General features: G+C 41.9%; 2 protein-coding genes across 2 annotated transcripts in view; both read right to left on the reverse strand.

The window, feature by feature from the left end:
* The window catches only part of kcnab2a (potassium voltage-gated channel subfamily A regulatory beta subunit 2a), a 131,395-nt gene extending 120,068 nt beyond the window's left edge, over window positions 1–11,327 (reverse strand). The window contains exon 1 of the mRNA XM_076267760.1: window positions 11,218–11,327. The gene's annotated coding sequence lies outside the window, so the exon portion shown is untranslated. The remainder of the gene's footprint in view (window positions 1–11,217) is intronic.
* A 626-nt stretch (window positions 11,328–11,953) lies between these two features.
* park7 (parkinson protein 7) lies at window positions 11,954–20,880 on the reverse strand. The gene is made up of 6 exons (XM_076268480.1): window positions 20,686–20,880; window positions 19,884–19,985; window positions 15,711–15,770; window positions 15,214–15,283; window positions 13,476–13,562; window positions 11,954–12,596 (listed from the first exon to the last, which is right to left on the reverse strand). The coding sequence occupies exons 1-6, from the start codon at window positions 20,773–20,775 to the stop codon at window positions 12,436–12,438; spliced, it is 570 nt and encodes a 189-aa protein (XP_076124595.1). The 5' UTR covers window positions 20,776–20,880; the 3' UTR covers window positions 11,954–12,435.
* Window positions 20,881–21,984: the final 1,104 nt, after the last annotated feature.

Raw genomic sequence — 21,984 nt, forward strand, 5'->3', positions numbered from 1 at the left:
CCATTTGGAGCTCAACCCTATCTAGAGCCGTCTTGTGCTGGTGTGTTTGCACTTTACCGCGCTGGTCGGGGAAACAAATAAACAAACTCGTTAGTGAGATGAGTACATAAGTAGGCCTAGTTCTAAGTTGTGTTTCTAGTATTATATTTGCATTACTTTAGCTTGGGTTTTGTATAATTACCTAGAAATATGCTAACCATTCGTGCTTCAGTTCCAGACAGGTCATCATAATAAGTTATTAAAACCTTCGGGGCTAACTCCTTTCATTTCTGCTGCAGCAGGTTGTGCGCAACAGAGTAGACGGACAGAAGATACAGTCTAAGGAGTTGCAGCTTTATTCAGTTACCCGCAGTTGAAACTAAACCTTAGTTTCCCTCACAAACTCTGATTTGGTCGCTATACTGTAGCTTATTCCAAGCTGAGCCGTTTATGAGCGTTAAGTCCTAAATGAAAACGATTCAAACTCTCTAGCCACTCACTCGCAATTTACTGACGTCAGGTTCACTTAAAGGAGCCACACATACTGTAGGGCTAGGCTACTGTTATGTTGTTGACTGCCGTACTATTGAGGACTATTATGAGTTCTGTCCATCATTTGGTGGTACAGTAGGTAAAATTACTGCAATAAAATTATGCTTATTAAATGCTTTCCCCAAATCACTTTTCACAATTTTTTTTTCAAGAGTAATATTATCGGTTATCGTATCGGTATCGGCCACAACAAACCAATAAATATCGGTTATCGTTATCGGCCCTAAAATTCCATATCGGTGCATCTCTAATGGATGCCAACTGAAATTTTAAACAGCACTTAAGCATGCATTTTATGACTAGAAATCGCTAGATGATTATCGTCTATCAATGACTGGAAAAAATAAAAAAAAACCTCAAGGCCATAATGATTTGACCTTCTTCCTATTCCAAAGCACTGCTATGGAATGTGAGTAGACTTATCCCTCTTATTAACCTGAAAACTGTATCTCCTGCAAATAGACCTATTCAGCATTAGTGCTAGAATCGATTGAGAACAAAGTCACGACAGCTGAACAAAGAGCTTAAATTCATCAGCTGGGGGAAAGCGGTCTGGATGGAAACGCTAGTCCAGTCAGTGGGGTTACTCAAGCATGCACAATGTGCTGGTGCACACTCGAGGCTTGCCTACATCATTAGGATAACCTTTCTGGAATATTCTTTGGCTTCCCCCTCAATACCGCTGGCTAGTTTGCCTCATGACATTCACTGCATGCAAGTAGAAAGCATGCAAACTCATCACAAGCTTAAGACATCCAACTTCAATCCAACTGACCGGCCCCCTTAGCCCCTGGGTCACACACAGTACAACCGGCATGCTCTGCACTTCCAACACTAAACCCTGGAAAACAGAACCGACACGGAAATGTCAGTGCAGAGGCAGTGCCCTATTCGACCACTGGGGAGAGAGACTATAATGTTCATCTCAGTTTCGTCCTTCTGGTTGGATCAGTGCACGCCTTGCTGTGGCCCCATAGCCTGGAGCTGAAGAGAGAGAGAGAGAGAGAGAGAGAGAGAGAGAGAGAGAGAGAGAGAGAGAGAGAGAGAGAGAGAGAGAACACCCATTGAAGCAGCAGAGGCAGTAACAGCAGTAACAGCAGCAGCAGCAGCAACAGCAGCGGCAGTGTTGCGCACCAGTGCAGCGAGCGGCCCAGCAGCACGTCTTAGTGGCAGGCTGAGAGCCAGCATCAGTCGTGGCTGCTAAGATGGCATGACACATCGCCTATATTGTGTGTGTGTGTGTGTGTGTGTGTGTGTGTGTGTGTGTCTTGAGTGACTATAAGGTAGCCTGCTCTTGTGCCTAGTAGCTAGCTCCATGGTGTCCTTGAGGGGGTTCAGTGACCCATCACAGAAAGCGGAATGAATGGGGCCAAATGGCCCATCACAGAAAAATAGCTGACATGGGAATGAATGATGTGGTAGTGGTGTGAAACTCATGAGAATGAGACTCTTCAAACACAAGGGGGAAAAAAAGATCGTTTCAACCAACACATTAAAGTTGATATGCAAATTGTTTTTTTTTTGTATTTTACTATGGGAACATGTTCTTAAATAGGCCAGCTTTGGTATCAAGTCCCCTCTTCACACTTCCATTATCAATGATCGGATGAATAGGTATACCCGTCCCCATATATATTCCCCTGTCCCCACACATATACCCCCTGTCCCCATACATAACATATACCCCTGTCACCATACATAACATATACCCCTGTCCCCATACATAGCATGGTCACATAGGGCCAGTCCCGTCCAGCCCTGCAAGACATCCTACATCCTATGCAGAGGCCGAGAGATAAGCACTAATGATTAACCCTTCGGATGGGAGCCAGGGGAAACCGGGGTGGGGGGGGGGGGGGGGGGCTTAGAAGTGGCTGCTGCTGGAGGCATCTGCCAAGCGTCTTGCACTCGCCTCATGACCAGCTGGGCAGTTTAAATCAGCCGGTCGATTACTGGGGATGCTAATGCCCGCTGTCAGTCCCCAAGCAGCATGCAAGAGGCCGCTGCGATTCAATAACCAGAGACAGGGCAACACCACAAAATGCTGATGCTAGAGCCACAGATTTGGGAATGGGGATGTACTCCTTTCCTAGTTTAATAAACAAAACCCACAACACTGAGTCTATTTCTTATGAAATGAATCACCACTAATTTTTTCATTCCCTATGCTATTAACAGCTGCGGCATACAGACCTCTGCTGCAAGATGATCTGGGTTTCCACTAGGGGTGTAACGGTACACAGAAGTCACGGTTCGGTTCATACCTCGGTTCGGACATCACGGTTCGGTACGAGTTCGGTACAATGGCGGGAAAAGCAAAACAAAAATGCAGAAAGCATTTTTTTTTGTACATTTCTCAGGCTGTACCACCTAGTGTCCTACAGTCTCATTCCTGAGCTATCTGCAACAGCCTGAAGTGTGTAAGATGTAGGCTAAACAGTACAATAAGTACCCAGACTCCATCTGTAACTTGTAAACAAAATAAAACAATCAGCTATAAAACTGAAAATAGGCCTACAGCATCTCTTATTTCTGAAAGTGCAAATTACATAGAAAAATTATTTTTAAAAATCCACTTAAGCAAGACCTTCAACATCTGTGTTTAGTTGTATATGGAAGGGTCTACAATTTGCCTCAACATTTTTCATTGTGTGTAAAGTAATAATCTAGCCTACTAACTGTGAAAATATCACACTATTTTGCCTTTTTTTTTAAAAAAAACAAACACCCACTGGGGCGAAATTGCTCCTTTCATTTCATAAAGAGACTACAACTAGAAGTCACGTGACTTTGCCCTTTGACGTTAACTCACCGTAGCATGGTTTGTTTATTAGCCTGGTTAGCGTTGTCACTTTACTGTCACTTAACACTACCAGCTCCTCATGTGAGAAGTTACAAGTTACCACGCGATTTACATAGCTTTCTGTCATTACGAAATCGTTTAATTTAAGCCATAGGTTTTGGCCCTATTTGTATGTATCCAAAGGCTGCTGAAGCGCAGGGGAAGTTTTTTACCCCTCGTTTCAGTGATTGGTAGCTAGCCTACTACATCATCTGGGTGATGGCTTCTAATATGTGTAGCATTTTCCCACTCACATACCCAACAACTGCTGAACAATGCCGACACACAGTTTCATCTTATCCACCACTCTTTCGCCTGTACTAACGTTACTGTAACTGAAGTTCTCAAACTTGCGATCTTAAAGAGACCAGCGGATCCTCTAACTCTTGTGGGTCGCCACCACTTGCTTATGTTGCTGCTATCAGTAAGCGCTTTCAGACATACGTGTAAGACCGGAGGTTCTGCCGATGTTAAACGGTGGGGCCGTATATCTGAACGACATAACCGGTCATATGGAAGTCCGAATTCACCCGGTGTTTATACTACCCCCGACCTAGTATTTCCTCCGGACATTATGTAAATGTGCTGTGTCTGAACGAGGCGTAGAACATGCGGTTAAAATTCACACCTAGTGAGAGGGCGTGTTGGTGACGTTTCTTTCGTGCGTCCATGTGGTTAAATCTGACTTAAATGCCAGTGTTATGATGGAGTGGCATAGTGCTGACATCACGGAGCTACTGTCCATTTTACAACATTTTGATAAAACACATGAAGGGAATGGCACATTGTAGCCTACAACTGCATGGCAAGGCCAAACGAATTCAAAAGACTGAATCATCATAAGCAGAAGGCGCTGAAAAGGCAGTAGCCTACAGCGACGTCGTTGACGACAATAACAGGAGTATTTAATAAATTGTTAGCCAACACGGTTTTCTGTTCATTGATAGCCTTAGGCAGAATTAGGCTACAGAAAAGAATACAATATATTTTTTCTCTCCCGGCAGTAAAGACAGTAGATTCGTGTTTAAAATTAAATGAAAACTAAAGGTAGGCTATAGGCTTATTATGCATATGACCATCCAGAGGAGGCTGGTGATCTGTCAAGAATGATGAAGATCGTAAGATACAGATGGTTTTATTGTTGCTGTCATTATTACCACAAACACGAATTGACAACGAAACCATGGCGATCGTGGGTTATATCTTGCCTGTTTATTAGGCCATGCACAGCCCTGTCAGAACTCCGTGTAGCATGCATACTGGCAGTTTTCATAAACCATCACCAACTAGTTCGCACTTTGGATATATCGGTGGATTGTGAAAAGCCCAATTTCGAATAACTACAGTACAACAGATGAGGTAGGATGCATATTTTGCAATTAGAATTTCGTGTTGGTGAGACCTGTTGCCTATCAGTAGACATGTCATCTCGAGTTCCACGACAGCTAGTGCCACCGAAATATGACACTGAAATCCTCTCACTATTGGAGTCGCTCAGATAGAAACAGCTGTAACGTGGTTAGGACACTTTTGCTGTGGAGTGGAGACGCCATAAGTTAGGTGTGGTTTTGACAATCAGAAAAGCAATATACTGAAATAGTTTAATGATGTAAAGTCAAGTGCTGGTCTGGTGTGTGTGCACGCAGTTTTTATTGATGAGTCGGAGTGGCAAGGGCATTATAAAACTTCTCGCTCTTAGGCCTACTCATACACCGCGTTGAAATGGCGTAGCTGTCTAAATTCAAATCATATCATGCTAGGGGAGAAATCGTGGGACATCCATTATTTTGTTATTCAGCACCCATGGTCAAAAATATGTTCCCGCGCGCCTGCATTACGTTGAAAACAGATAAATGTGTTTACTCGAAGCACACATACAAATTCTGTATGTGCGCACTTACGTGACTATCCTACTTCAAGTATTAGCATACGCACAATAGATTTCTCTTCTTTAGCCTATAATGCATAGGCTACACTTTAAACAAAAAGCAGCTGTGACAGGCAGCGGCCCATATATTCTGCGTCATATATCTCGCATCTTGTGAACTCTAAGCCCCCACCCCTCACTCGACAACCACACGGAGATTCTGTAATGTGCGTGTATGTCGTTCACACATACGTCCGTATAAGGTCAGTATTAGGTCCGCAGGTTAGCATCATATCTGAATCATCCGAAGGGTAGGACCTCCGTTTGACAAACCTCCGCATGTACTCCGGAGGTTATATCTGAAAGCGCTTTCTGACTGACTTGACCGACGACCTGACAAAAAAAGAACATAGGCGCCAATCAGAGCTTCAGAGCTAAGGCGAGGCTACAGATTAGCGTTAGGTGTCGCTAAAGAACTCCCGTAACTCTCGCTACTTAACAGTAATTGCGCATGACATTAATTAATCCGCACACGAGTTTTATGTATTTTGATACCGTGTATTCTCCGTGTAAATTCATGCACCGAACCGTGACGCCCGTACCGTTTCGGTTCAATATGAATACATGAACCGTTACACCCCTAGTTTCCACCTATCTGTTCCAATACATTGAGCAGGCTAAAGTTGAAACCTTTTCATCAGCCTGACCTATTACTAATCCATACTTCTCCCTCATACTGCATGGGGATGTAGGCTACTTATGAGCATGTAAAAAAAAAAAAAAATCAGCTATTGGTCTTCCAGGTCACTACCGATTTTTTTTTCTACCAAATGACAGGCAAGAAACACACAAATAGAGGGTCCTTGTGCAGGGCTATAAAGGTCACACGTGTGGCAGTGGAGGGTCTAATATGGAGCGAGTGATTATAGAACAGCGGGGATGAACGTAATTCCTGATGGCAGAGGCATCATTGCGTCTCCTCTGGGACTGGCAATGAGAGTGAGCAGGGGAAGGTGGCAGGGATGACAAAAGAGGTCAATTAGCCCTCTCAGCACCCCAGCGGTGTGAACGGACAAGGGACATAAAGCCGGGACCCAAAGGTCAGAGCATTATCAAGGTCACAGAGGATTTTAAGTGTGGAGAGTATACCTAGGGTGTGCATTCCTGAAAGCCTCATTGAGCAATCAAAGATGAAACAAAGAGAGCGTTTAAACAGTGGTTCTTCTGCTAGGGCTGCTCCAATATGGCAAAAATCATAATTATTACTTTGGTCAATAATGACATTACGATCATTTAACACCATCACTAAATGATTTTGGAAACATCATCCATGCGTTTTTCTGAAAGCCTCAGTGAGCAATCAAGATAATCAGAGAGAGAGAGAGAGAGAGTTCGAAATTATCTATAATTTGAGAACTGTGGTTCTTCTGCACTAGTGAAAAAGTTGAAGGTAGAGTTTGAAAAGACCGCAGACCAACATACTGTAGGCTAGCTATGCAAATGATTTAACTCCACCTCAGTGCAAAAAAACATACATACACCCTATACAAATCAATAGCTCTTCTTCACATTAAAAGGTTGACACATGAAATACCAGTCTATGGAGGAGGATCTATGAGCCTCTCCATCTTCAACCCCTACATCAATCTTCAGTTTAATGAGTCCAGAAAAGGGCCTAGATCCAGAAAGATTTTGTTTATGGAAATACTAATTAGGTGATTCCTGGAGGAGTAGACACAAGCCAATTATTGTTATCATGTGCGCTGCATCGGCAGACAGAGTTCACCATTTCTCATTAACCCCTCCAATTGAAAATGTCACAGAAGTCAGTCTGATGAATCATGGCAATTACCTTGCCATGATATTTCCAAAAATAAAATGTTGTATCTCACCAGGAGCAAAACTTCAATGACACAAAAGCTGTGGCACAAGGCATTTGATCTGATTTCTTTTTTTTTTTTTAAACTAAAAGTTTCAAATGCCTCAGGTACATGTACCAAAACCCATCTCTGACAGTTTTAGCAGACCAAAGTCAAAGTCTTTCCCAATTAATTTATGAAGGTTGCACAGTGATTAATTAAGCCCAATGTTAATTACAACCCCAAAACAGAAAAAGTTGGGACGTTGTGTAAAATGCAAATAAAAACAGAATGTGGTAATATACAAGTCTCGTAAACCCATATTTAGCAGCAAAATGAACATAGACAACATATCAAATGTTGAAAATGACTGGACTATTTTATGGAAATATATGTTAATTTTGAATTTAATGCCAGCAACATGTTTCAAAAAAGTTGGGACGGGAGCATGTTTACCACTGTGGTGCTTCACCTCTTCATTTAACAAAATTCTGTAAATGTTTATGAACTGAGAAGACCATTTGCTACAGTTTTGAGAACGAAATTTTGTCCCATTAATCCCCAATATAGGATTTCAGAAGACTGACAGGCCTAGATGCACACTTCTGAGTTTTTGCCTATATCCAATCTTTTTTACAGCCTGTTTACATCTACGTCTCAAACTGGCCCAGATATCTGTATTTACATGGACTGACTGAGTAGCAACAGGTCATAAATACTCTGAGGTAAAAAGTGTTGCCTTGAGGTAAAAACCTTGCAACTGTGATTTGACATGTCAAATATTTTGCAACAGCTGGCAATGTGTCTGCAACGGTTTCGTCTTGAATGATGGGTGGGAATTGGCCTGTGGGTCTACAGCAGGAGTCCCCGACCTTTCGGGAACTACTGGTAGCTCGCAAGCTAGGCTACCTGTTGGAGACCCCGGTCTACAGAATGACTGGGCCACATTGACAAAAGATGTCTTGTGCCAGGTCTCAAAAGTTTATGTGACCTGACTCCCACTGTACCATTTTAGCCCTAGTGGCTAAGCCCTGGGGCACGTTTAGCATGACTGAGCGGCCCTGCTCTGGACAGCAAATGTCTTTTTTCCATCAGGCAATGGAGAGGCTCAAATCACAGGATGCACCAAGGACCCCAGTAATTGTATCTTTTAGCGGATGAGTCAGAGTGATCTCAGGCCCGGCTGGGAGAGACTTTAGCCCCGAGCTCTTTTCTGCTGCTCAAGCAGCTAATACTGTGTGTTGGCATTTAGGCTATGTGTGAGAGTGGACACATTAGCGTTCTAGAAGCATCTCTCGGGAAGGACATCGGGGTGAGGATGGCAATGACATCACATCTCACCATAATTTTCATTATTAACATACTGTATGTCTTAATATTTATCAATCCGTATTGTAGCACCATAAAAGTTTAGTATTTTCTTTTTTTCTCTTCATATTACTAAAGTAGCGTAAGCCAATCAACACAACAGTGACCCATTTTTGATGCCATGATTTTACCAATGATGGTTTTTAATACAGCACAAGGTAAAGCAGTACAGTTACAGTTACAGTCACTATTCTGAAAACTGCATGAACAAACTGCATGAAGAGAGGCTTCAAGCTAACCCAGCTGATTTATGTGACGTGGCTACGGTCTTCACACACGCATGCAAAGGGTGCAGAGGAGGTGTACGGCATATTTTTTTTTCACACGTTTAACACAAGGCCCTCTCTCTCTGCAGCCTTTACAGGAAACACGCTACGAGCCTATATCATCAGGTTATCACAGGAAGGTTTGAGAGCTTCACTGTGACAGCTGGTGTTGCTGCAGGGTGCAGGATGGAGTGAAACCCTGTCATCTCTCCAGTTGGAGGCGACAGTGCCAGGACGGTCTGGGTGGCCCCAGGTGGGCCCAAGCACAGAGCAGAGCCACTTTTGTTGCAGGGCAGTGCATAGATCTCAACGATGAAGCAGATTTACTGCTGTTGTTACCCATCTAAAGTAAAGATGAGCATTATGGAATTTGATATAGTAAGTAGTGCATATTAACAAAAAAAGCTCTCAATATGTTCTTACTGTCTAGAGCGTGCAATAGGTGTCTTTCAAGTGCAATAATGTTTTACACTTGACCATGCAAGTAAAATGCTTACTTTATCATATATACAGAGATATATATATATATATATATATATATATATATATATATATTTGTGTATTTAAAACAGTTATTAGCATACCTTGTGTGTGTGTTGTCTCAGGGGCTACACAGCATATTTCATTGTATTACTTGTGCAATGTCAATCAGTTACACAAATGCAACAAAATCAGCCTCCTAGTTCTATACCATATAAACTCAGCACAAGGATAACGTAACACTGTAGTTTCTGCTTACACTGCACAAAGACACAATTCAGACATATTTTTCTTCTTCTGTTGTGCCTGCGGCAGCAGTTCTTAAGGTAAAATGTGTCCTTTCAGCTAAATGCTGAAGAAGGACTCCAGTGCATGTGGCCTTAAGAGTGAACTGAAAATTGTGGTCAAAACAAGACGACGACTATAAAAGTGTCAAGATTGCACAGGACATGTGACCTTCATGGACCACTGTGAGAAATAGTAGCCTATAGTGTGAACACTATCTCTCATACATACACATAGCTTCAATACATCATAATTTTCATCTTACTGAAATAGAAATAAAAATAAATACAAGTCAAATGTTCCCATCCAACTGGTTCGTTTTGTTCTGATTATTCCACAAGTAGGCCTATAGTGTGTGGATACCCCCGTGTTTTCCTAGCACTGCAGCCTGGGGGGTTTCTGCCTGGTTGTTTTTTAGGCCACTGTTTTATTTTTATAAGGAGGGGAAAAAAAGGTGTGAGAAGAGTTGCCCTCATGTTTCCATGCCCTGCTGACTGTGTTCTGGTTCAGACCACGGCTTATTTAAGGATGAGTAAGACGACGCTGTCTATTTTTAATGTGGCTCGCAATGCAGTTTGCCAGAATACAGTATAGTGAGAGGAGAGATGAGATGAGAAAGGGAAGCAACAGAGAGCAAGAAAGAGGAGAGAGAGAGATGCAAGGATTTGCCTTATGAACTTCACTACTGAGGCAACAGTATCTCCCTCACACACACAGTTTTCTGGCTCCTCTTCCTGTGTCACGTAATTTAAATTTTGTGTCTGTGGTTTTTCGACAAATATACCATAACCAGACTGGTTTGGCCTTTTTATAAACAGACTGACTAATCTTTTTACACAAATAACATTGAATATGAAGTTAAGCTGCAGTGGCAAACAGAGAGACACCACACCTCTTACCCGGGCCTTGAAACAAACAATCATCCATCACACAATGATTACTATGACTACCTGAGCAAATATACTAATGGTTTTAGGGTTTATCCTATTTTTTGCATCCTTTATGCAATATATAAAGGGACATTGGACTTCATGAGCAAACCAGGATGCTTCAGATTTCAGTTGTGGTTTCACAATGAAGTCATTCACTTCACATTTGCACAGCTCAGATGACAGCTGACATTACCACACTTCGGCTGGATGGAAAATGGCAAAACATAAGTCTACTGAAGAGTCCAGAAGCTTTTCTGAGAAGTTCAATCTGCAACGGTGACGTATAGTCATGGTTAAATCACCAATGACTGCTGTCATAGCCTAAAGGACAGCATTATGCCAATACTACAATTGATTTTCAAATAACTGTATTAATCTACATATAATTTATTCCATAGAGCATTGACAACAACGGTCCTCTGAAGTTAAAATAGGTCTAATTATCGCCTCGATAGGTAGCCCGTGACTGTCCACCAAAGGACTGCGGCAGAGAATACATCATGACTGATGTTTTCTTATGGATCAACCTAGCTAGCTATACCCTGTCGTGACAGATGGCTATCCGCTAATAAGGCATATCAAGAGCGTAGGTAGATGTCGATCAAACGAAATCATTACGACATAAATAGCTAATAAAATATGACATTATGCAAAATTAGCTGACAGAGTCGGATGTCCACATACGCATTTCAGAAAATCGCGGCAAAAACACCACTTTCCATCAATGGTTGTACAACAATAACGTTAACTTGGAATGGTTTGTGCCAGCAGGCTATGCTGAACTTACCTTAGACAACAGAGCTGCAGAACATAAACGAATGACTGCGTCCGCTGTAAATGAGGCAATACAGACAAGCCGTAGATATCCTTACAGGATTTTAGTTGATGCCAACGAAGCACAAGAATCTCTTGTTTTACCGCTTTGACATCCCCACCACGCGCTACCGCACACTCACGCCCGTTTCTTGCAGAGGTGAGACGTCATTGGTTTGCCAGAGTGAGTCCTGTCCACGGCGAGTTAGTCATTGGATGATGGTAACGTCACTCTTCCAAGACTCTTATAATTATCACATTTCGACCAATAGTCTGTTAGATTGACAAAAGCGGCTCCTCCCAGTAAAATGTAGTCCGGTGTGCTGATAGGGTGATGGCTCATTCAAACGTTGCCGCTCAGTTTGTGCGCAAATCCTGCCCTTGCAAGAAAATATCTCTAGAAAATCGTTTGCCTGCTGCGTCTCCTGTAAATCATTTGCCAGGCAGTAGATGACCATACCTTCATTTTATAAATATTCTTACAGATAATATCCCTGGTAGAAGGGAACGTCCTGGAAACCTACACTTCTAACTGGGCTACCCAGGTTCTAATTCAAAAGTGCTAACGTGGGAATTGACTTATGTTGTTTCATAAATTATTAATAATACTCCTGTACTTGTACAAGACTGTGCTGTTTAAAGTGTCAAGCGAATATCCTTAGGTTGCCCTTAAAAATTAAATTAATTTACAGAAAAAAATCACCAAACACTAGAGTTGACAGGGCCTTTATTGGGTATAACAATCCTTGAATATGTTGTTCTTGACTGCAATAAGCTGCACATGAAATTCCACATTCAAACATTTGTGTGAATTGCATCTAACCTTTCCCAGAACTTCCACTCATTCACTACATAGTGCACTAGTGAATAACCAACATAGTAGTTATTCACTCACTGTAGTGAATGAGTGAATGTTTCAGACACAAGGAGAGTTTTTTCACTAACTCATTATATATGAACAATTTCACCGGAATTCAGGAAACATATTAAATTAATGTTTAAAGTGCAAAGCCTATCCTACTGCCTACTGAGTGAGGAATACACTGACCATAAAGCTGGATTTCTCTCTTAATTTCCCAGTGTCTTTTTTTTGTCTCCTGCACACACTGACACACTTTGATGGGGAGCTGTGGATCCACCTCCTGGTGCTGCTGGCAGAGATGTTGCTTGAGGCAGGTACTGCTGACGCACATCAGTCTTTCAAGACCAGAGGGGCCTTGACCTGTGCTGCCACCTCTGCTCCCATCAGCTCCTCCACGATGGTCAGGGCAAACTCGAAGCTGGTGCCCGGGCCTCGGCTGGTGATGATGTGGCCATCTTTCTGAACACGGGACTCCGAGTACTTAAAGTGGTCTACAAAGAGAAAAGACAAGGCGTGTTATTATACAGGCCACAAGTAATGAACAGGGAGTGTGGCTCATTTAAACTAGGTTTTAAAATGAGTCTTGGGTGACCAGATCACAGGTGAACATCCAAGAAACACATCACAGTTTTACACCTGTGTCAATCATGCACCTCCGAGGTGCCCAGCAGAATATTCATGTGTTAAAAACAGTCACACAGACTGAACATGAACTAACACTGGGATTTAGTTGCCTTTCATAAACTTGGCTGCTAATCTTCCATTACTCAACACATTCTGATATGATTTATTTCATTCTATATACTTATGCTATAAAAAAGAACTGTCTTTCTTTTTATGTTCATGAGAAAACCCTGCATCCTAAAAAAAAAACATTGGAGGGGGAAAACTGCTGGAATGACATCCACAGCGCCCCCTGTTGTTCGCCAGTGTGAACTGGAGCTCTCCCCATGTCCCCGATGTGCGGCGAGAGTGCTGAGAGAGCTCTATTGTTTCATGCCAGCCCGTTTGCTGCATTCCCCTGCATTTCCTGTTTGAGCCCAGTCTGCTGAATCATCAGCACCAGAGCAGTGTGCCGCACATCCCAGCAGCCTCTTCCTGGTTGCTGTACCGCCACCCCATCCACACTTCACACACAACCTTAAACACAGCCTCACCGCTCTGCACAAGGACGCCTACTGCAATAACTGCTAATACTAAAAGAGGCTATGTAAACAACAAAAATAACGCATCCGAGTCCCTTTTCTTTTTTTAAGTCCTGTGCTTTTTCGGTGCTGGCTGACTCAAACAAGGGGCGAGGTAGAAGGTGTGCCGTTCAAAAGCCAGTAGCGTGAGCCCGACATGTGTCAGGCTTCTTCTGAAGGCATTACCTCCATTCATCATTTTGTCCTTCATGGCGGGGTGGGTGGTGACTGTGCTGCCGTAGGCAATGCCGTGGGCCAGCAGTGCTGTGGGACCTGGGGGACACAGAAACACAGGGAGCAGTTATTAGGCATTCACTCTTGTTCACTTAAACACGCGCACGTGCTCACACACACACGTGTGCCGGCAAACACACACATGCAATTGCACATGTACAAACACACACAATTGCATACAAACGCATAGGCGGAGTCACTACAAAAGCACTTAGGAACATTACAACCACAAATAATTTAACAAATTCCATCATTTTGCAGACTCGGCAAACCTCTCGCTCGAAAGATCTTGTAATCTTAACTATTTGACTTTCATTATTTGCAAGGGTATTTTTTCCCCTAGTCACTGTCACATCAAACTAGTATCACGATAGCACCACCATAAAACCCTGTCTAAAATTAACGGCATATATAGTTTCCATCAATCATTGCCCTCCTAATTTAGAAAAGGGGAGGAGGACAGAATAAAGACTCGGGGTCTAAAAATAACAGACTTTGTTTGCCTCTGCAGATACGTCGGCGGCGTCCTGGCATTGCAGCGAACTCATCCCAGACCATTAATAAATAGAGGGGCCCTTGACTATTGATTATGCTGCTTGGCTGACTTCCCGTCCAGTCTCCCTGTTACACGTCTCCCTGGCAGCGACGGATGCGGTGTGCAGGTTTAGACCGCACCTTCTCCTCTTACATGGCCACCCCACCCTTCTCTGGCCAGCCAAGGCCAGACTGAATAAAGTGAAAGCAGATCACTACCGTTTGGAAAAGTCACAGAGTGTCATCATCATCACCATCAATGGATTTTGTTCTTAAAATAAAACAAGGCCCTGACTGTGTCATCTGTTACACTGCAGAAATAAACCTGTGAAGGACCTGCGATATCTTGTTTAGGTAAAGGCCTGTCGTCATTTCAAAGATGAACAGTCAAGTGCACATTGCAATACTCATATACTATGGCACAAGATGGCCACTGTGATGCATTTGCCAAGTGTTAAGGCTCATATGTATTTGAAGTATACTGTTTATTGATTTTATGAAGACCAGTAAGACTTAGAATGACACTGGCTTATGGTATTCCTATTGTAATCAATGGGCAGAAACACTAGTAATGTCTGGATAACACTGGGTGCTGGGTAGGTTCCCTCATTATGGATTCCTGTGGGGGCATCAGGCATTTTTCTAGGACGCCCTTAGAGCTCTGTTTCCCCGTGCCGCTCCGCTCGTCTCAGCTCTGCCACATGGGCCCCTCTGTCCTCATTCGCTGTGTCCTTGTGAAGCCCTTGCCGTGCACGCACGCACGCACACGCGCTCTCGCCGCCACTGCCACACTTGTCTCCATTAACAGCAGTCACACTCGTTAGTGAATCCTGACGATAAAGACCGCCGATGCGATGAGTGACTGCCATCTTTTTACTGTGTCTTTGACGTGAACAGGTGCAGGGATATTGTTGGTGTTAAACTGAGACCTACTGTGACTTTGTTTGTCTGTGTTGAAGCACAGGTCTATATCAGGGCCTTTAATTTGACAGCAGACATCTATGCCATCATTGAAGCTGACAACATCAACTATTTAGTTCCTAAAAGCTGACTGAAAATCTGATATAAAGAGTGTTTTGATGGCTTGAGCAAATGTGTGACTTCATATGACGGTGAGATAGTTTGCCAGCCCAGCGTCCAACAGGGGTGCCAGTACCTGCACAGATGGCTGCAATCAGACCCTTTCTGCCCTCCTGGTCCTTCAACACTTCCTTCACAGCTGTAGACTGTGGGGGGACAACAACACAACACACACACACACACACACACACACACACACAGCGTGCCCAGACGCGCAGTGAGTCATCGCACAATGAGCTCAGCATTATTTTGCACCATTCAGCACTAAAAGGCCAGAGTGAGGAAATCTGCATTAATTATGCAGGCGTTGCATTTAGGGGAGATCATTGCGCATATTGATTGTGGGTGGACTTGCTTGGCCAGCCTGTTTGCCATTTAATAAAACTACAAGAAGCTAGTGTGGTACAAAGGAGAGGGTGAGTGGAAGGACTTTCCGAGAGAGCGAAAGCGATAAAAGAGAAAGATGCAGAGGAGAGGGGAGTGGGAGTGATTTGGTCTGCCTAAATGGATGGCCGTCTAAAAGCTACTCTAAAAATAGAGAGAGAAGAGTGCAGTGCTGATGCACTGGCTCACCTCTGAGAGGTTCTGGGCTCCTCCTGCTCCTCCTGGTAAAAGTACAACATCATACGGGCCCTGGGAAACACAGCACAATGTTCCCATGTCAGATAAACTCATCTAGTAATCATATGATGCACAGTGATTGCATGCGGACCATGTTATGTACATCTTCAGTGATTTGAAATATTGGAACAATACGTGAGATTGTACACTCTATGATAAATTCCACCAAATTTTGATAGGAAAAACAGAATGTATTTTATTAAGAATTTATTTGATCAAATACATAATTTCATATTTAAAACATCTGCAATCAATAAGCATAGTGTGAGTAATGTTGGTCTTAATCCTACCAACATACAGTAGTTGTACGTTGCTGATGATGTATAATGTTGCATCTACGGCAATAAAAGTGCAAACACTACATTTGAAATGACCTCAAAGTGCACAGAATAATTATGCAAAAAACAACTTGATGCACTACCATCCAACAAAAACACTGCAACACAGTCAATTTTGCTGAGTCATTGGTTGCATATTCTTGTTAATGTGGACTTTGCAATGGCTGTTGAGCTCTTCTGCTGACTTTTGTAAACCATGCCATTGCTAAATTTGATGACAATGTTCAATTCTTAGCTTTATTCTGAACACTTCATACCTAAATTAAGTCTTTGATAGCTTTTCCTGTATGGTTATATATCTACTCTGCAAATGCACTAAGCTTCAAACCAATCTACCACTGTTTAATTGTATAGACATACAGAGTGTGTTGTGATTTTAGAATTAGAATTCTGAATAGCATTAGAATTCTGAAGAGAGAATATGAGTGTGCTACACTTGCTGCAGTACAAGAGCTTTTCATCAACCTCCAGAGGACTTTGGCTATAAGTGCTACACTGAAGGTGGGATGACAGACTTGACCACTCCGAAAAAAAACAATGATGGGGCTTTACCAGATGATGACAGACACCAGTGCCCACTGTTTTGTGTGACATGTATGATGCTTTGTGGATATTAGAACTGCACAGATTGTAATTCTGGGGCAATACGGGGGAGAGAAATTAACAGTGTTCCAAATTTGTTGTCATCTATATTGTCGCTGGTTGCTTGTCTGAGAAGGTAATAATAACTAGACATGCAAGAATCTAATCTTCAGTGTCAATATTAGGGCTGCAGCTATCGATTCTTTTTGGAATCGAGTATTCTAGTGATTATTTCATCGAGTAATCGGATAAAAAATTATTTTGCGTTATTAAGTGCAATTTATTAATGCACAACAAATGTAATGCTGTAAACTAGCCCTAGTCACTTCAAAGTAAATTAATTTATCTGTTTAATGTACATTTGTGCATCGGCAGCATTTACCATTACTACCAAATAACTCCCTATACAATACAGTGCAGTACTTTAGTATTTTCATGTCTAAAATATTACTGTAGGCTACTATGCTGTTTTTTGTGTCCAAATTACTGTATTTCCTGCATAAGAACTGCAAATATTTCCTCCAAAACTGCAGTTTTGACACTTGAAGTAATGCAGTTATTTTATTTTTTTTAAGGGCTATAATATGTCTGGGGTAAGCCTATTTGATGAGGTAGCCTAACCTAACACTGTGTGTGTATGTGTGTCAGTGTTGCGCGGTCTGCCCGAAATTAAGCGGTCGCCCGCGGATATTAAAAATATTTTAATGATATTCGGGTCATTTGCGGGCGGGTCAGTTAAAATCAATTTAATATATATTTTCTACAAATAAGCCTACTTAAAATATCACGAGAAGGCTAGCATCAATACAGTAAAGGATCAATACAGTAAAGTCAACAGTAGCAACAAGCAAGACGCGAGTTAAAATAATAAAGACACCCCTTCAGGAAAAGCGATATAGGCTATGGGAAATATTGGGAAAAGTTGTTAAAGAAGATGACAGTAGTACAAGTTATGGTCTAGGCCTACTTCTTGTGAAGCCATTTAAAAGTATGACAGCCAAAACGGGCAGCCTGCAGGAATAAATGTTATGGCACAGACTACACAGCCATATCTACCGGTATGTATAGGTTCGCGCATGCATAAAAGTTACCTTAGTTCGTTGTGTTTGTGACTTTAAACAGTGGACGTAGTAAAGCTTTGTGCTTCATTCAGCATTATAAACCAGTTCTTACGCTAACGTTTTGACCAGCAATGTATCTTGCCTACCTTGCCTCACCATTTCTGTTTTTGAAAGAAAGATGTATGTCCATGGCCTTCAAATCTTATCCTGTTCTAATCCTTGGTGGTTGCGTGCGTGCTTGCGCTCTTATTCTCATTCTCTCTCCTGCGCAAACATTATGTCCTGCATGCTTACTGTGTGTAGTTCTACTGCATAAAGTTTCGCAAATAAATTCGTTTGTTTTACAGAAATGGCCTACTGTAACACTGCATGCAGGCTATAACCAAAAGCACACATTTTGTAAATAAGCGGGTCGGATCGCGGGTCGGGTATAATTTTGTCCTAATTAATATTCGCGGTCCGAGTTGCTGTCGGGTTGATTAAAATATCGGGCGACCGCGGGCCGCTTGTGACCAAACCCGCGCAACACTGATGTGTGTGTGTGTGTGTGTGTGTGTGTGTGTGTGTGTGTGTGTGTGTGTGTGTGTGTGTGTGTGTGTGTGTGTGTGTGTGTGTGTGTGTGTGCGTGCGTGTGTGTGTGCACATGCGTGCTCGAGGGTGAGAGAGAGACAGGATGAGTGTGTGTGTGTGTGTGTGTGTGTGTGTGTGTGTGTGTGTGTGTGTGTTTGTGTGTGTGTGTTTGTGTGTTTGTGTTGGTGCATTATTCACTTGCAATTTTACATGAATTAGTTTACTACTTTAAGTTTCCACAACTTAACATCATATCAACTCACAACATTAGGCTACAGCCATTACAAACACCGTGCGTTCTAACTAGCTAATACAATAAATCAGCTAACATCAATGTCCATGTTGCCTTGTGTCGGCTACGTTTGGTGAGCGGGTGTTAACAACTGGATGATTTTGGCTCAAATGTTGAATCATTGTTGACGTGTTGTTGTGGTACACCAGTTCTACTTTGCAGTGGACACATTGCACCTTGTCTTCTTTTCTTGAAATTTCTTGTTTGAAATGATCCCAAAACTTTGGACATTCTCTGCCTTGCCTCGAGGCAGAGAATTTTCCTCAATCATTTTTTGTAATCAAATTATTCGAGTTACTCGAGCAATCGTTTTAGCCCTAGTCAATATAGTTGATAAATATGTATTTAAGTAAATAGCAAGATGATTTTATTGTTTTGTGATTGTGTTTCAGTTAGTCAAAAAGACTTTGCCCATCATTCAATTAAGGGCCCCATGTGCATTGCAAAACCCGCAGCTGTAACCTAATGTACAAAACTTCAGTGTTAGTAATACAGAAATTGTATGAGTGCATGTGTGAGTGTGTTTGTGTTGGTGCATTATTCACTTGCAATTTTACATGAATTAGTTTACTACTTTAAGTTTCCACAACTTAACATCATATCAACTCACAACATTAGGCTACAGCCATTACAAATACCGTGCGTTCTAACTAGCTAATACAATAAATCAGCTAACATCAATGTCCATGTTGCCTTGTGTCGGCTACGTTTGGTGAGCGGGTGTTAACAACTGGATGATTTTGGCTCAAATGTTGAATCATTGTTGACGTGTTGTTGTGGTACACCAGTTCTACTTTGCAGTGGACACATTGCACCTTGTCTTCTTTTCTTGAAATTTCTTGTTTGAAATGATCCCAAAACTTTGGACATTCTCTGCCTTGCCTCGAGGCAGAGAATTTTCCTCAATCATTTTTTGTAATCAAATTATTCGAGTTACTCGAGCAATCGTTTTAGCCCTAGTCAATATAGTTGATAAATATGTATTTAAGTAAATAGCAAGATGATTTTATTGTTTTGTGATTGTGTTTCAGTTAGTCAAAAAGACTTTGCCCATCATTCAATTAAGGGCCCCATGTGCACTGCAAAACCCGCAGCTGTAACCTAATGTACAAAACTTCAGTGTTAGTAATACAGAAATTGTATGAGTGCATGTGTGAGTGTGTGTGTGTGTGTGTGTGTGTGTGTGTGTGTGTGTGTGTGTGTGTGTGTGTGTGTGTGTGTGTGTGAGAGAGAGAGAGAGAGAGAGAGAGAGAAGTAGAGGCAGACATAACACAGAACTCACCTGTTTGCGGGCATCCTCCAAGCTAGTATCTGGACAGATGAACACATCACGACTGCACTGGACCGGTTCCTTTCCAGTCAGCCCAGCTACAGTGACTGCAATCTACTCATAATACATGGACAAAATAATACTAATATTAATAATGGTCGTATGGTAAGAAATAAACATATTTATTACGGCACGTGATCCTTTGGTATACGTGCAGTTTGGGACACTGAACTGCACGAATACCGATACTTTGCATCATACTGTCTACTTCATGTGGCCCGTTATAGAGTGTATATTCCTCTTGGGTAATCATTTTCCAGATGCACATCGCTCTGCAAACTTTGACATTTTCAGTGACCTCTCTCGGTTTACAGTGTCAGAAGGGACCAAGTAAACTTCAAATGCTGAGCACTAGAAGCCCTTTAAACGGTTGCATTAGCACGGTTAGGTTATAAATAATCATGAAGTATGAACAAAATGTAATTACTGTGCATACGTTTAGCTTCGAATATATTATAATTTCACAACAAATGCACAATTTGAATCTCCAGCGTATTTCACCAGCAACATCAGCATGCTAACTTACTAGCAGCTAGCTAAGTTAAGTTCCTAAAAATATGTGGTTTATACTATATTATGATTATCACTATATTGAATATATGTTGTATTACACTCTTTGTTGTCATTGGTCACGTTTGTCTGCAAGTTATAGTAGTAATGATAAGCAAGCTAGTAAGGGGTTGTCGACGACTCGTTACTAGCTAGCTACCTCACACACACCAAGGCTGCAGAATAAATAGCATACTGTACAAACCCCAGCTCTACGCATGACGTCCACCGGTATAACAGTTTCCATCTCCTCTGCACCCTTTGCCAAAATGACCAATGCACGCTTGCCTGCCATATTTGTATAATATATTGCTCAGTGCAACTTGGTGCAGGTGTAGAAACTGTCTATGGACCTCTAGGCGACAGACCAGTTAACTCCGTACCCGAAATCACGCGTTCATCCAACATGTTATGTACGGCTACTCCTAAGGGACAAGTTTGCTGGGTTCAATCCTATGGTTCAATCACACTTTTCGCTCTGCTTCAACCAAAACGTTAAAACTGCAACTCAAAGCTAGACCTTGTGTGAAATTAGTCTATAGGCTACATATATACAAAAAGATGTAATTATGATGCTTTAAATAAGTTTTACAACTATTTGTGTAATCTGCGATTCTTTTTAATCAAAATATGGCTAGCCTACTATAGTCTAGGCCTACACTAATTGTATACTATTATCAACAGTAGCCTACTAAATAAAATTAGCCTAAAATATAGAAATACCACTAAAGGGCTATAATGATAGGCTATATTTTGAAAGCTATTCGGCGCATGGATTTCCATTATCGTTTCCTCACAAGAGGGCGGCAAAGGACCTGAAATCGTGAGCAGCAACACCTTGCACAGGTCTTTTAACTGAAGTTCAACAGTTAGGCCTACTTCTACCCTGCTACATCTATATAAAACACAGGTAGGTCTATACAGTATGTAGGCCTACTTCTATCTATAAAATTAACTAAGGCGGAATGTAGGCCTACTGCATTTCTGAAACTACTGAAAGATTGGCATGAGGAAGGTTCTCTAGAGTAGCCTAGCCTAGGCTTCCATAGTAGGCTACCATATTGTGCCGTTCAAATTGATTGATACTCTCATGATAGTTCATGAGAGCTGAGCAGAGAATGCATTTTATAATCATTCAGAGTACAAGAACAGGGCATGAGATTCATAGAGAACATGGCAAAAGCCTATGTGAGACAATGTCAACCACACACAAAAATATAAGAAAGTCCCTGTGGATCTCTAATATGGAGAGGAATTGTACTTTCTACTCTTACCAATAATTTTCAAAATTCATGAATGACAACAGGGCTTAAACAAAGCATCCCAGAGAAGGGAAACCATGTTGGCAGAGGAATGTTTGTTTTATGCATGTGTGCAAATCCACACAACAGTGATTACCAACATATGCAACTAGGATCAACTGAGATCGCCCCACAGTGATACACCTATCTAATTTCCCTAAAGATGTAATTATTAATTTATTTGTTTAAAGTCTTAACGTAAG

Source organism: Alosa pseudoharengus, unplaced genomic scaffold (assembly GCF_046254945.1).
Source record: "Alosa pseudoharengus isolate Yale_2024_CS ecotype anadromous, Long Island Sound unplaced genomic scaffold, YU_APseudo_1.1 YU_APseudo_1.1_scf_5, whole genome shotgun sequence".
NCBI classification, from domain to species: Eukaryota; Metazoa; Chordata; class Actinopteri; order Clupeiformes; family Clupeidae; genus Alosa; species Alosa pseudoharengus.

What these genes read in the sequence shown, in the direction of transcription:
- park7 (XM_076268480.1), bottom strand. Translation starts at nt 20,775, where the DNA reads ATGGCAGGCAAGCGTGCATTGGTCATTTTGGCAAAGGGTGCAGAGGAG. An exon ending in TGGAGGATGCCCGCAAACAG is followed by an intron (nt 15,771 to 19,883) that starts GTGAGTTCTGTG and finishes TGTGTTTCCCAG; the next exon opens with GGCCCGTATGATGTTGTACT. An exon ending in GAGCCCAGAACCTCTCAGAG is followed by an intron (nt 15,284 to 15,710) that starts GTGAGCCAGTGC and finishes GTCCCCCCACAG; the next exon opens with TCTACAGCTGTGAAGGAAGT.